General features: G+C 38.2%; 1 protein-coding gene across 2 annotated transcripts in view; it reads right to left on the reverse strand.

Moving 5' to 3' along the window:
- Positions 1-6,156: 6,156 nt before the first annotated feature.
- The window catches only part of LOC311050179 (calcium-binding protein 8-like), a gene marked incomplete at both ends in the record, with an annotated part of 88,008 nt that continues 77,817 nt past the window's right edge, over positions 6,157-16,347 (reverse strand). For both annotated transcript variants that reach the window (XM_084064161.1, XM_084064160.1), the window contains 2 exons: positions 6,157-6,287; positions 12,020-12,176. In XM_084064161.1, coding sequence (XP_083920287.1) covers positions 6,157-6,287; positions 12,020-12,176 — 288 coding nt within the window. The remainder of the gene's footprint in view (positions 6,288-12,019; positions 12,177-16,347) is intronic.

Here is a 16,347-nt window from a genome sequence, read left to right on the forward strand (position 1 = left end):
ACATACTAATACTTAATAATGTACTCATCGAGAGAGAGAGAGAGAGAGAGAGAGAGAGAGAGAGAGAGAGAGAGAGAGAGAGAGAGAGAGAGAGAGAGAGAGAGAGAATGCTTTTGGAAGCAGACCTCTTTTATACACATCAAGCACTGAATGAGGGAAGCAACATATACCAGAGCAATTCTGTCATTGGAAGATCTGTCAACCCAGTAATTAGGCACCGGGACCTTTTTAAATTCCTTGGTTTATGGACTTTATAAGATCTTTTGTGAGGAAAGAGTTTATCTGCATCATAAAACTTTATCCGCATTATTACATTCTGTGTAATTTTATACATTTTATTAAGATGTAATGGATTATGATAAAATGACCAGGAACTGATATGTCAGTAACATGCACTGGTCAGAATACATTTTGTTGCTTGATTAATGGTTAGTTTATTGTAGGTTACAAGATGATTTTATATGTTGTGGAATTCAGTTGGTTGGTTTTATTTGATTTTATTGAAAGCATTCTGTAGCAACATGCGATGCATCTAGTAGCATGACTGTTAATAATGCACACAGGGATTCTTTGATTTTCAGACTCTTGGATAATGTAGTGGATAGTGCTAGTTTAGTCATACGGTTACATGCTGAGTGCCATACTGCTACTACTACAGAACCATTCACAACCAATGGGATGTAGTTTGAAGCACTTTCTTATGATCACTAATATGAAGCTCCAGTCCAGACTATGAATGAAATTAAAAACAGGAATGGGAAAAACGCACAAACGTATTGTTCATGTAAATGCCGAAGCCCTTCAAGGCCAGTATTATCATTGTATTAACAATGATAATGAATTATATCAGAGGTCATATATTTCAATAATTCAGTGTTACCAGTTGGATTTTCTTCCGAGACTGTCTTCCAATAAATAGCTGGATTATTGATTTTATATTGTTTGTATGATTTTTTTTTGTTTCTCCTCTCCTCCAAAACATGATTAATTGTATGCCATAATTAATTGTATATTAAGTATTGTTTAACTTAAGGCTTTTAAGTATTAAGCCAAAATCTGTATTGATCTTTTAAGAAAATCATCAAGAGTGGATGAGGTGGCCAGGTAGGCCCTTATCTCTCTCACAAGAGGTGTTTGTCCACGCGAAACAAGAGAAGCTTTTACAAATTTGCAATGCTTTTTGGAAATGTATATTCCTACACTAAAGAATCGTTTCCAACATGTCTGTATTCCCTTGGAGGAGACAATGCAGATTGTTGTGCAGTGAATCTCAACATTTCTCAACAGAAGACACATTATTTTTGAATTGCATTATTTCTGAATCATTCATAGATTTTTTTAAACAGCTTTCTCACTCCCTTCAGATCGATTGCTATTAGGTACACTGAGGGTAAAAACGGATGAGGGTGAATGGACTGCATGCAGAGTTTTGTTGACTTTACAGTAGAATAGGATAATAGGACAGTCAAATGTGGGCAAATGAAGGAGAAATATTACAACAAGCATTCATAAAAAAGGAGTGGCCTGCTGTGCACTCACACGCTGTCTGTCTCTCGCACACACTCACGCACATACGCACGCACGCACGCACGCACGCACGCACGCACGCACGCACGCACGCACACACACACACACACACACACACACACACACACACAAATAAAAGTACAAAAGTATTGGCATCAAAATGTACTTAAAGTACCAAAAGTAGAAAGTACTCATTATGAAATGATGGCCGAAATGGCCGAAATCTATATTGGGCTGAAGTGGTTAATGTATGTTTTGTAATAATAATCAAAATCTACAAAGTAACTAGTAACTAAAGTTTTCAAATAATTGTAGTGGAGTAAAAGTATAAGATTTGCCTTTGAGATGTAGTGGAGTAGAAGTAAAAGTACATCTCAAAATTGTACTTAAGTATAGTAGGCCTTAGGTAAATGTACTTACAGTAGTTACTAACACACAGAATGCTAATCACTGTCTTGGTGCCTGGAGCTGAAAGTAGGAAGCTACGAAGCCATGGGGTTCCTGGGTTAGATTAGTTATTAAATGACTGTACATAAAACAATGTTGGAAGATAATTACAAAAGCACTTTAAAATTATAGAAGCTGGTATTCAGACGGTACTACTCTATTTGATGTTTGAGCGCTGGTATTCAGACAGTACTACTCTACTTGATGTTTGAGCGCTGGTATTCAGATGGTACTACTCTATTTGATGTTTGGGCGCTGGTATTCAGATGGTACTACTCTATTTGATGTTTGAGCGCTGGTCTTCAGATGGTACTACTCTATTTGATGTTTGAGCGCTGGTCTTCAGATGGTAGGCTATTACTCTACTTGATGAATTTGAAGAATTCAGCCTGGCCAGTGTGTTCATTAGAATGTTATTATTGCTACATCAATTATTATGATCATTTCCAGCACATTAATCTTGTGACAATTTTCAAATGTCACAAGATTAATGTTTCCTGTATATAGGAATTATGGGATTTATGACAGTAATGATAATATACTATAGGCTACTGATAAAGTTATGAATGGGATCCTGCCTGTGCAACAGCAAAGGTATCAGCCTCACTGATTTATTATGTTATACTACCCTCTTGTGGTATGAACAGTAAAGGAAAATGAGCCAATCAACCCTGTGACATGATAGTGATATGATACTTACATCATCAGTATCATGTCAGTGACAGTATCATGGTCAGTATGATGTCAGTACCATTTCAGTATCATGTCAATATCATGGTCAGTCAGTATCATGTCAGTGTATCATGGTCAGTATGTTGTCAGTATCATGTCAATATCATTGTCAGTATCAAATAAGTATTACGTCAGTATCATCATGGTCAATATGATGTCAGTATCTTGCACCCCCCCCCAAGCAGTTAAATCTTGTATAAATATAGACACATACATTGATATACTACTATATAATAAAAACAAAGTCAGAGTTAGAGCATGTTTAAAAAAGGAAATCACCTTTCCCTGGAGATTTAACCTAAACCAATGAAGGAGTAAAAGAAGAACAGTTTTTGAAAAAAATCCATTTTATCCATTTACTTTTGTACAGAATACAGTATTTACAAATACATACTTATTTAGCCTCTAATAAATATTACAACTCAAAATCTTCCCCGCTAGTCTATGTGTTTAAATGTTGTACATGCAAAGTGTGTGTATGTGCTTTTTCTAGTGGCTACACTTTCAAATTAGCTATGTACAAAGTTATACAATGACAATTTGGGAGATTTAACCATCATGCTACTGAAGAGACACAAAGTGTTTCCTCAACTGCAATTTCAATTTCAGTGATGAAGACAGCATGCATCCAGTCTGCAAGACCATGTGCAGTTTCCTTCTAACACAGCTGTAAACTAAGCAGGTTGTCAACTCATAAGAAAATAATATAAATGTATCTGGTCTAAAGACCAATCCATGATGTTATGGTTGTCTTGTTAACCAGCATATATGAAGGAATTGCTGTAAATCAGGTTGAAATGTCCCAATCGATAATGCTGTGTTCAGTGGATTATAGAACATATTACCAGTGTGGCTGACAAGACTTTGAAGACACATTTTACACAACACGCACTTCATCATTCTCCAAATGCGTTGTTGCTAAATTGTGTCTAAACTAAGCCTTATACAAGCATTTTTTTTCTTTCTTGGAATTGGCAATAAACAAACAAACAAACAAATAAATAAATAATACATTCCTATAAATATAATTCTTTTAAATATGTGATCACAAATGCAGTGCTGGTCCACCAATCATTTTTGGTAGATCAAGTTCAGCCTATACAGATTATGTTAAAAAGTCTCATATAGTTCAACATTTCATTTAACATGGACCAGACATTGTGTATATGATGCCACGATATTCCCGCTTGACCTCTGTGAAGTGCTCAGAGAGAGAGAGAGAGAGAGAGAGAGAGAACAAAGTACTGACACTAATTGAGACTACAGCATAAACATGATTATACAGGTAATTCCACAAATATTTCTCAACTCACGCCCTAGGTGGCACCCTTGCACAAACCTACATGTATGACTCCCTTGATTTCTTTAGGATTAAATGGCATATACAGTGCAAGATGATGACCAAAACACAGACAATAGACAGAGTGTTCCTACCGAAAATAACCTCTGTCTGATATCATACTTGGTGGCGATAACAAGGGATGTATTCATATTGTTATGTCTGGTACATCTCTGCAGAGTTTTATGGCTTTGGCAAAGAGGGTGGAGGAAACACAAAGGAACAACAACCTTGCTGCCTGTGTCTGATGTGTTGTGAAGCAGTGTGTCTTATTTGCAGTGTTCCCCCGGGCTCCTCTAAACCTGTTTGAGCAGAGTGTACCAACAATCATGCACATACAATGATATTGTACAGCGCCAACGCACGCTTTGACACTTAATACGTGGGTTCCGTTATTTACAGACGACACTGTCCCGACCGCATGCAGTTGATAACACTGGTGTGTTCTGATCCTTAAAAAGCGAGGGTGGTTGAAGATGTTAATGTGTGAGTCAGTGCAGGAGCTCAGAACGACCTTGGGATGAACTGAATTAACAACACGTGACGACGTCTCTCTTATTATCGGTTGGCATATCAGGCAATGGAATAGAAGCTTATAGGCGTTTTGAAGCAACTCTGCATTTAGTAGGACATGAGACGTTCTCTTCATATTCAGAACAATGTGCACACTGTGTCTAGGAGGTGAAAATAAGAAAACAAAAGTCTAGAAATGTACGTTTAGAGAACCTTCTACATAAGACTTTATCTCTGCAATATTAAGCCTGCGAGAATCTGTACAAGTTAGGAATCTCTGGGGCTTTTCATTTGTGAATATTAATACATTTGTGTATTACACTAATAATACAATATCAATCTGATTCAGGCAATATCCTGACTATACTGTAGCTTTTGTAGCTTTATACTGTTGGCTTTTTGTATATTATATTGGCCTGATCGTTCTAATCAGCGTAAGGCCAAAATTTCCGTTTCTCTCAAGACTGCTCAATAAATTGAACATTCATTAATTTTATAGGCAATTTCATAATTTCCTTTGGTTTTGTTTGGGGGAGGAAGTTGAGGGTGTGTCTTTGTTTACACATATGACAACATGGCAAATGATTGTGTCAAAGGCTAACATTTTGTAGAGTGACTGAAATCCTTTTAAACAAAGGATATATATATATATATATATACCGTATATAAAAAATAAATCTGACAAAGACCCGTAACATTGTCCATGTGGATCACATGGTGCCCCATTCCTCTCTAACCAGAATATCAAATAAATATATCCATGTGTATTATTGGGAGGAATTGTACTGTTTCAAACCAACTTAAGTTTTTAATTGAACATCACAGTAACCGGAGTACAGTGTGCATGCAAATGTAGTCACTGACAGAAATGACTCAACACTGACTATCCAGACTAATTGGTGTGCTGAATACTGTTAAATATGAAACAGGCTACAGAACCCGGTGGGTCGAAAATGGAAAGTTGGAGAGCTTTCCCTGCACCACAAAAAAAGGACTCCAGGAATTGTGCCGGATGCATAAAGATCCATCTGCTTGAATGGCAGTGAGCTTTAACTGCCTTCCCCCGGAAACTATAATAAGAGGCCAATTATTTCCTTCTCCTCTCTCTTCCTCTCGGGGCCCCACACTGCAGCCCCAGTTATCTCATCAGAATACACTATAGGGGACCCGGCTGCAGGGATATAAATCTTGCCTCATCTGCCGGAGGTGTGGAAAGTGAGTGGTTCTGAACTCCTGTACTTAAATCTTTTTTTCTTCTTTTTTTTCTTTATTGCATCAGGGAAACGGAGAGTATTATGCAGAAAGTCAGCCCTTGAGTGTCCCTGTCAGAGTAAAGGGTATAGGGAGGGGGAGGAGGAGCCTCACACGACTCCTCGTTGCTGGCTTGTCAGTTTCATTGGATGTGGTAGAGTGCCATTCACTCCAGAAAATCCTAAATAATAATAATAATAATAATAAGATACAAAATAAAACTGTGGTCTTATTTGTCACCGTGGGTGAGGATTATTGTTTTGCAGTTTTTTTAAAACAGGGATATGATCCTACCCACAGGCATGCACATGCAGGTTGGTCTATTCCCCCGCTCACAGTGGGCGTGGCTATTCCATGCCATTCCTCAGCATCTGATTGGCTGCGATGAGCATGACACTGATGATGAAGGCCATGGCAAAGGCGCAGATCAAACTCTTCCTGACACACGTCTGGCCGCGGCTCTTTTTTGAAGGGTGGACTGGAAAATAAATCAGAGAAAAGCAAAAAAAATGCAATTAACATGCAGAAAAGAGAAGAGAACATATAAAATCATTTTTTGCTGTACAAAGAGTTTGCAGTGTATACACAACATGACACAGCAAAGCTTTGCCAAATAGGAAGACATCAGGTTTACAAACCGTCTTTCAAACGTCTTCTATCGCATCAACAGGACTCTTTATTTCTCATGTGAATCACATACAGTACTGTGTAATAGTACACTGACCACAATTAGGAAATAATCACAAGTATGTATTTGGCCGTGGACCCCCACCTCAAAATATGTTGTTCCAGGGACCCACAGAAACAAAGATTTGAGTAAAAAGAAATCGCTTTAAAAAAAATATATATATTCAAAGATTTTCTAAAATCTTCAGGATTTTTCAAAAATAGCAGTTCTACAAGCTCATAGCGCGGCACAAGCTTGCATATCTGCTATTTTTGAATAGCCAAAGCATAAAATAAGTGGTTACACAGATGCGTTCCCGGTCTTAATGGGTTAAAACAGCCTGTATCTGCATTTCAACCACATTTTTAAACTGAGAATTTTCTGCTACCAAGGAAGAGAAAGACTACACAGCAAATGGTTGCAGGAGAGTAATGACAGGTCTGGTCTGAATCCTGATCTGAGTGGGTAAAATGAGCTATGCTGGGAGTGGGCCACCAAGGTGAGACTCACTTTTCTCATCACATCTCATTATGTTCACAGAGGGGACTAGGCTTCTATAAAAGAAAGGTCAACTGATGAGGTTGCTGCACAGTGTTTCTTAAAAGAATGCAAGCACAACACAAATAGTCTGTTTACTGGTTCAGAGGAGTTCATAAAAACGTGAGTATTCATTTATGCGGAGGAAGGCTCTGCTAAAACGTGGTACCTAAAGGATATTTCCGTGAGTGCTGGTATTTTTCACTGTTGCCTTCTTATCATTTTCAACCTGGCGTCCCTTTTTTGCGCATGTCATTATAGGGGAAAATATGAAAAGATTGAATCCTTTTTGACAATAAAAAGGAAAAAATAGACGATCTACGTGTCCTCACTAATGCTCTTTAAAAGGCTGTAGTTTCCATTAGCTTGAAATCTCCAGCAATGATGTACTGGTACCATCTTAAAACGAGCATTAGTAAGGACCACTTATATGAAGATAATCTTTTTATTGGGATAAGTGCTCCTTGTGTGAATTTCAATGTCCATTATCTTGCTTTTTTATTATTATATATTATTATTATTATTGCAGGAAAGAAGACACTGTTCTGGCCATCTTCAGACATAACAAACTGGTTAAATTACTCTTCTGGATTTAGATTCTGAAAAGGAAAACAATACTCATGAGAGCAGCGTGTAATGTAGACACACATACTGTACAATCAATGTGCACACACGTATGTACATTAGAGACAGACGATGAAACGGCATCATGTAAAAACACACCAATTCATCCATGCATAATTATACTAACACAAGGGATCACATTAAAATAATGTGTGATGTGTGTGTGTTTAGATATTCACACATATACTGTATTATGAATATGCATACACCAATACAAATATTGCTCTCTCTCTCTCTCTCTCTCTCTCTCTCTCTCTCTCTCTGATAGCCTGCTCACTCACTCATTCACTCACCAGTTGTGAGTGAATCTGCAAACTAACTTATAACTAACCTTGTCAAATAATTGTATTGGAGTAAAAGGTTCAATATTTGCCACAGATGTAGTGGAGCAGAAGTATATAAGTAAGGAAATACTCAAGTAAAATAAAAGTAACTCAAAATTGTACTAGCACTTGAGTAAATGTACTTAGTTACTTTGCACCACTGTCACTCACTCACTCACTCACTCACAGAAGTCGCTTGCTCTATTTTGACTCTCAATTCAGGAAGCACTGAAGTCATCAGAAAAATAAACTTCTTGACTGTTGGACAACACAATGCAGAGTGGAAAGTAGGACATGGGAAAAAAGAAGACAACATGTCCACATCCCTCCTAGACTGATGTATGAGGGAAAGTAGTTTCTCTTGACACACAGTAAGGTTCCGTTTGGTTCCATTTGTGCACTTTCTGATTTACATTAAATTTAAATTAACGCTGAAGATTTTACTGTATAACTTCTCCTCTGGGAATAGCATCCCTATTTTGGGAATGTCATTATAGCCGAGGATTTTCACGCAGGATAATGCATCTCACAATCTAATTTCACATTTCACATTGCCACGTGTCATGAGCTTGTAGATCTATTATTTTTGCTATCGTCATATGACATTTTGGAGATTCTGAAGTGGTTAAAAGTCTTTGTCCTATCTTGCCATTGTGTAGGCAACTATAGGACCAACACTAAGGTTTATGAGTTATGAGTACACAAACCAGTATACATTATACCTTATATATTATTATATTATTATTATACATTATATATTATTATGAGATGCTGCTAGAGGCTTTATATAGATCCAGCACCAGTGGAGATGACAAGTGTTCAGCTTCAGCTATTGTTGCTGTGCTCGGATGTGGAGACAAGAGGGGAGTTTAATTACGACATGTTGGTCACTCTGCACCATGTCTGTTTTGGAAGAGGAATGGTGTATAGAGGCAGCATGGCGGTACAGTAGTTACAGATGTCACCAACCTGCAGACCAAAACTCACAGGTTGTGTAACTGCTCATCAGCCAGTGCATACTGTATTGATCAACAGCTACGCAACCTGTCTGATAGTGTCGCATAGCCAGACAAATTAAAGATGACCTCAATTTGTCTGGCCATGTTGGTAGACTACCAATACGCTCTCTATGATCTCTATGGCACTGTTTCCCAAACACTGGGTTTTCCGTTTCCTACATTAAAAAAATATATATAATATTTTAAAAGTAACTTTTCATCAATTAAAAACAATTCCAACATTTTTCTAAAGTGTTTCATAAATAGAATGAAAATCTAATAATTTTCATAAAATGAAATAAAAGAAATTATAAGCTCACAACGCGGCGCGAAGTGAGCTTGTAGATCTGCTATTTTCACTAGTCCCGGTCAAACGTCACATTTCTCTTTTGGGTCTTGTAGCCACATGCACGGCGCTGTGCGCGCGTGCATGTGGCTCCCCCTGCGATTTCTTTTTTGTTACTTTATTTCGGTTTTAGGTTTAGGGGTAGGGTTAGGTTAGGGTTATAGATATATCTTTTTTTTTTTTTTACATTTTTTTTTATTGGTGGCTTTGGATAAAACATTGGTGGCTATAGCCACCGAAGCCCCCGCCTAACGACGCCACTGTGTGGCTTCACCTCAGCAATCCATGTCCCAGGGATTGTAACAGGCATCGACTGTGTGTTCTCGGCTGATACCGACAATTAGCCTCCCTGACTTATTTACTTAAATGCTGGTGACTACATTCTACAGTATGTATGGGCTATGGACAAACGCCTATTCTGTTGAAAACCCAAACCAATCCTGATTCCATCCCAATATGAAGGACTGCCCTTAAAGGGATAGTTCACTCCCAAAATGACTTTTTTTTAATTGATTAGTCACCCCATGGAGACTTGAATTTGTGGATATCTTTTAGTTTTTGTTTCATTCCTAAGCCAATAATTTGATGACCAGCGGACCGGTAGGCAGCAGTTCCGGTAGGAGAAAGGAGACTTCTACCGGAACCACTGCCGGTCATCAAATTATTGGCTTAGGAATGTGACAAAAACTAAAATATCCATGTATTCAAGTCTCCATGGGGTGTCTAATCGATAGAAAACAAGTAATTTTGGGGGTGTCTATCGCTTTAAGTCTTTGCATTGGTTCTATGCAAAGACAATGCTGTTACATTTTTAATCTCTTAATTGTTTCACAGTTCTGGCCTGTACATTGATGTCACAATATGTCAGATGTATCAGTAGGCGGATATCTCCAATGCGGCTGACTACGGGAGACTCCCCGTCTGTGCCCTTGAGCAGGACACAGGACTGAACTGTCACTCTGATTGAGAAATTAATGAAAGCAAACGCCACATACATCCTGTCAGGGATGTTTGTATTTCCAGGAAGCCACAATTTTACCTACAGTATCATGTCGACACAGTCTCATAAAATGCATAATACATTCTAATAACCACCTACATACACCTACATTTCAAAATCCTGAGTTTTTATTTAATTGTGAGTGTTTACAAATAGAAACAAATGGACCAGTTTTGACAACATTCATTGGCTTGAATTTGATTCATACTCACTGTGGAGATAGCTTGAACCTGGATAGCTTCCTGCCATAAGGCTGTTCCTCCACGCAGCAGCCTGGTCAGGAAGGGATCAATGGCTGCTGCACTTAGAGACGGTTCAACACAGATAATTCTGACCCGACTTGTTTCTAATCTCAACACTATTGATTCAAGAGGCATGATTACTTGTATCTAAAGGGGGAAAGTGATTGCCTTTTATGTTCTAAAATACCTATCCGTAAGGTAAACTACTATGAGAAATTGTATCCAGTGTGAATTGCACTGTGATAGCAGCTATTGATTTCTGCATGACTGAGAACATCAGGATGTCGCTCGCTCATACAAGCCTGAGTTATACTTAGTTGTGCACAGGTGTCGTGCACCGAAAATAAAGGAAAACACAAAGCAGAGTGCATCATCCCGCTCTCCTTCAAGAGCAAGAGGTAGAGAGCAGAAATGTCCTTCCCACAACAGACAGAACAGTTTGTAATCACCATTCCCTTTTTATGTCACGATAAATCACAATGCCTATAATAATGCCCTAATAAGCCTTGTAAATCGTGTATTGCAAGCTAATTTGGCTCTGCATGACAGCAGCATTTTTTCAGTTTCACAAGAGGGTGGTGGCAGAACATTAGAACAGGTCATTTAGTCTCATTTTGGAGATTCTGAACTGAAATAAACCCCAACCAAAACAAACATATATGCCCATAATCTATACACACAGTGATGAATGCAATTGTAGGCAACGCTTACTGAAACTGTATCTTCTACTGCAAAATTCACATCATAAACCTTCATTATACTAATTTATATACTGATAACTTCAGCAAGCTAAATAATTTATGTTGGTCTATGCTGAAGCACTGCCCCAAGATGCACATTACATGTGTCATGTTGGTTAATATTTAACATCAGCATGTCCCTGCATACGATGTCAAGGGTATAGCCATTCATCATACCACATTCTGACTAGCATTTTCCTAATGACTACAAATGTGTTGTGTAAGTACATAATATCTTTGCATTCGAAGTATGCAAATGTTGGAGAATTGTTTTGCTTTTCTGTGTAGGTCTCAGTTCTGACTCCAGGCTGCCCCAATGACAAAGACAACTGATCAAAATATTTCTATCTGCCAAACCCTAAGTGCTGAAAAGACACACATGACACACATCTAATGGGGGGCGTTTGGTGAAGGGGGGGACGGAGCGAGGGCCCATTCTGACGATAACACAGCCCTGGTTCAGAGCAGGTGACCAGCTGATTTCCAATGGCATAAAGGCCTTCAATCAACAAATCAGCAGGTGCGCCATGACTCTTGCAATAGTGGATCCTATCTGACAGGCATGCATTGCTCTCTCTCCCTTTGTCACCCTCACTCACTCGCTCATTACTGTACCTTACTCTTGCACACACACGCACGCACACAGTCACATACACAGGCACAGTAGTGCCTTTTTCCAGCTGTCTTTTTGACACATTGCTGGCACGGGACGGTTGGGAACCACAGCACTCACCTCCTTCAAACTCTGTGTGACAGTTTCCTGAGTTCTCCTTCAGGCTCTCCTCTTCGTTGATGATGATGTTCTCTATGTCCTTCATGGTCAGGTGGTCACGGAAGGCATGGAACAGTATGTGTTTCAGCTCCTCCAAGGTAATCCGCTGCATGTCAAACTGCAGGGGGACAAAGTGCATACAATGTCATTTTCACACGGTCTGTGTATAATTTGGGGATAAAGTTGTTAGGTAACTGTTTTGCTGTTTGTACTGTCTGAGTATGTGCATGTATTTTGTTTGACTAAATTCAATATTGAAAAAATTGTATCTCAAGGTGGTATATTATGTGAATGGATCATGGTGGTGTTGTGGAGCCTGCAAAAACTTGCAATAAATGTTGAAGTTACAGATCAGCGTTGAATCATTACTCTAGCTGAAAGATATCATGAATAATTTAAAAAAAGCTGGTTGCATTTTCATTTAATGAGCAGATTGAGTTTTTCCTCCGAGTAACAAATAAGGCCCGCGGTGGGTGATTCAATTAAACTTTTATGCCGCGTGATCCGGTTTAGAAAAAAGGGGGAAAAGAAATGTTGGTTCCTGTGGTGGGTTCCGGTTGGCGTCACATTGTTTTTGCTCTCCACATAATGTGCATCAATTAGTTTAGTCTCACTAGTCGCACTACGAGTTAGACTAAAAGATGGATATACCAAACAATTATTATATCAAAACAAAATAAAGGATTATACCAAACAATACTATTTTTTTCGGAGGTTCCGGCCGCCTGATGTTATCTCTGCTCCAGACCGGATCAGAAAACCGAAAACGGTATTGATCCCAGGCTGTTACAATAGACTTGGGAATTTGTAAACCCTTTATTGGAAACGCTTTTCACTAAGAGCACGAATGGTTGGGAATCACAACATGAGAGTCAATATGAGTCATAATCATAAGGTAATATGACATGATTATGAAAATCTCAGATTAGTGGAGATGTGCGATTGAGTATTGATATCAACTGTAAGCATACCTGCCAACTCTCCTGTTCTCACTTCTTCCATTTCTCCTGTTATTCTCCTGTTTTGGGGGATTCCACCCTTTTTCTGTGGCCCCTCACTGATATGCATCCACAGTCTTTCATGTTAATTTGCTAGTTTCTTGAGTTTTTTATATGCAATTCACAATGGCAGTATTTGATTGTTCTTTTTGTTGGAAGGTGTGAGTGGGCTCTCTCTCTCTCTCTCTCTCTCTCTCTCACCCCCCAAAAAAACTCAATGATCAGCATTACAATACCTTATAAGTACTCTCCTTCTGAGAGAATGGGAATGTTACTCTTTTACTGTCGCTTTATGTATGTCTGGATAAACTCCTGTATGTGGGTAATGCAATTTTAAAGAGATAGTCACTTTTAAGTAATTAGTGGTTATTATTAAATATGGCTCTTTTATTGCTACTTTTAACTAAAAGAACGAACATTGAGTTGTAAAAGCAATTTGATGTTCTTACAGTCTGTAAGAACAACAAATTGCTTTTACAACTCAATGTTCTTTTTTCCCACTGAGAAAACATTTGCATAACATAACACCTCACTGTACATGTAGCTTAATTACAAATGTAATAATAATTATAACTAATGTATCTTTAAATGCCTTCATAAACCCCCATTGGGGTACAAAGCGAATGGAATGTCTGTGATGGCCCGTCCATCACTGCATTTTTCTTTTCTCCTTTTTCTATGATACGTATTGTAAAGATCAGGTGTCTTTGGGACACGGTAGCTGGAGAGAAAAGACTAATATGTGATGTCCTCAAGTGACCTGTCTGAAGCTAATTCACTGACTGTGAATATGAGACTTTGTGGACATTGTCACACTGCCCAGGGGGATTTCATGGGAATGTGAACTCATTTTCTGGTTCGCTTTTATGAAAGGAAGTTCATTGAGGTGTAAAGTAAACGCTCAAACATTCCATGACCCACACGAATCAAACAACCATACTGTACGGTATATAGTTTTAATAAAGCAGCTCACAAACAAGTGTCAATATGACAGAGATTGGATTCTTGACTGCCAAGCTTCTTTCAATACTTACAATAAAGACAGCAGTTCATATTCAAAACTAGAAAAAAAAACTGTTTCTGAAGTAAAAGTGTGGGCTTGCATAAACTTTTTTTTTTTAAATAGTAGAATTGGTATTTGAGAGAAATGTACCTTGAAAGTACAAAAAGTTGGAGTAGAATTTGCTTTTGAGTAGAATATAACTTTAAAAGTAAGCAAGGTTTGAATAGAGTTAGCATTTGTGTGGAATGTACCTTACAAAGTAAAGGAAAACTGGCCAGGGTTGAACTTATTTGGTTTTATTCAGGTGTTTTGTCTGTGACGGCTGGGTCTGGCCTGAAAGATATGTGTGAAAACTATACAAGGACCGATATGAATGTACTGTATTGGCGCTGCCAAAATAAGTTATTCTAAAAATCCATTCTGACTGGCCTTAAGGGTGATTTATTATTATATACTTAGTTGCATGCCAGTGTCACACACACCAAAAACAGCTCATCTATAGTACAAGCTTACAACGCGTTACTCTGTGATGCGTTGCGAGATGCCACGCAACCAAGCATAAATCAGGCATTAGTCTGTTATGACATTTGCCTACCTTACCAGATGTCACTGGCCTTATCCAGTCTGTCACTGGATATGACCTATTAATATGTAAGCACATTTTAACCTTGTCATTGATTGTGACTTTGACCTATTCCACCCAAAAGATATTAATTTCTTTGGGGGCAGCCTACAGATATCTTATTAAATTATAATCATTCCCTGCCAATGACGTCTTTTGACGGCTGTTTTCAGTAACCCCACACCGCCAATGACGTCCTTTGACGTCTCTTTCTTTTCTTTTTTTTCCCGTTTTTCTCAAAGGAACTAGGAGATAACGCCATCCAAAAAGTTGCTGCTCCATTCACTTCAATGTTAAAAAATAAACAGAGAAAAAAAACACATTTCTCCTGTGTTTTACCATGTATTTTTGAGTGAAAGCTGCTATTTTCAAACATCAAACAACAAATGTCAACGAGGTCACAATGACCTCGTTGACATTTGTGAAACCACACCTGACAACCCTCAGTAATTAGCAACCATCAGGGGATCAAACATACTGGAGATAAATATTCTGTGACTACTTGAAAAGGTAAGATAATCGCAAAATCCTGGCAGAGGGACGGACCACAAAGCTTCAAATAAGTCTGGCAGTGAATGAGTTGTTAATTCAATCTCACTGCACAAACATTCTATTGCTGTATTATCCTGTTACGGTATCAATTGCATATTCTTAGTATACCTTGGCATTCAGTACAAAAATGAATGAATGAACGAACGAACGAACGAACGAACGAACGAACGAACGAAAGAATGAAAGAATGAATGAGTGAATGAAAGAATGAATGAGTGAATGCATTCATGCTGAGAATGATACTATTCGGCTCCTGGGTCAATGATGTCACTGATCAATGCTTTGAATCAATAACATTTGGTTATCTCTCCACCTCAGACTAAGCAATGAACTAATTTAATCACACACCACATTTTAATCAGGCTCCATAAGTGATTCATTCACAGGGCTAATTAAAAGTTGGGGTCATTGTTTTGTCCTTTGCTTGCAAAGTCAACGCCAGCACTTTAGTCAAAGTCAAATATGACTCAACCACAAGTGGGAGTTGCTCAGTCAAATTTGTACTTGAGTTAAAGTGTAGGAGTAGTTGCTTTAAAAAAAAAAGCATATAGATATGGAGATCTCTGTATCTGTCTGTCTACCTGTGTCCCTTTTATGCCCATATATGGAGATCCATAATCTGATCTGGTACCACCCAAATTTAGAACAAACATGCAAGAATTCGCAAAAAAAATAACACTTCTTTCAAAATTGGCCTGAGAAAACATCTATCATGAGACCAAAAGAGGAGGTAAATGTAATTTTCCCATCTCTTAAAATTGGAACTGGAACACTATAAAAATGAAGCTGATAAATGGGAACTCTCTCCTGATTGTCTGACATTCTGTCAATTCTGTTCTGAGCTGGAGAGACAGAGAAACTCCTGTGACTGAACAAACACTCTGTATCAATGATAACTATCAGATTGTAGTGCTTTAACCTTGTACCTTGTAACCTTTAACCTTTTGTTTTGACCAAAAAATATCACTTACACTACCTTTAATGTCTTGACTGTACCACGTGCTGTTTACATTTCTGACTAATAAAGTATTCAATCAATCAATCAATCAATCAATCAATCAATCAATCCCTGATGTCATTAGTATGCCCATATCCTGTATATTGGCATGCCCAT

Source organism: Gymnoscopelus microlampas (genome assembly GCF_963454915.1).
Source record: "Gymnoscopelus microlampas genome assembly, chromosome: 8".
In the NCBI taxonomy this organism is placed as follows: domain Eukaryota; kingdom Metazoa; phylum Chordata; class Actinopteri; order Myctophiformes; family Myctophidae; genus Gymnoscopelus; species Gymnoscopelus microlampas.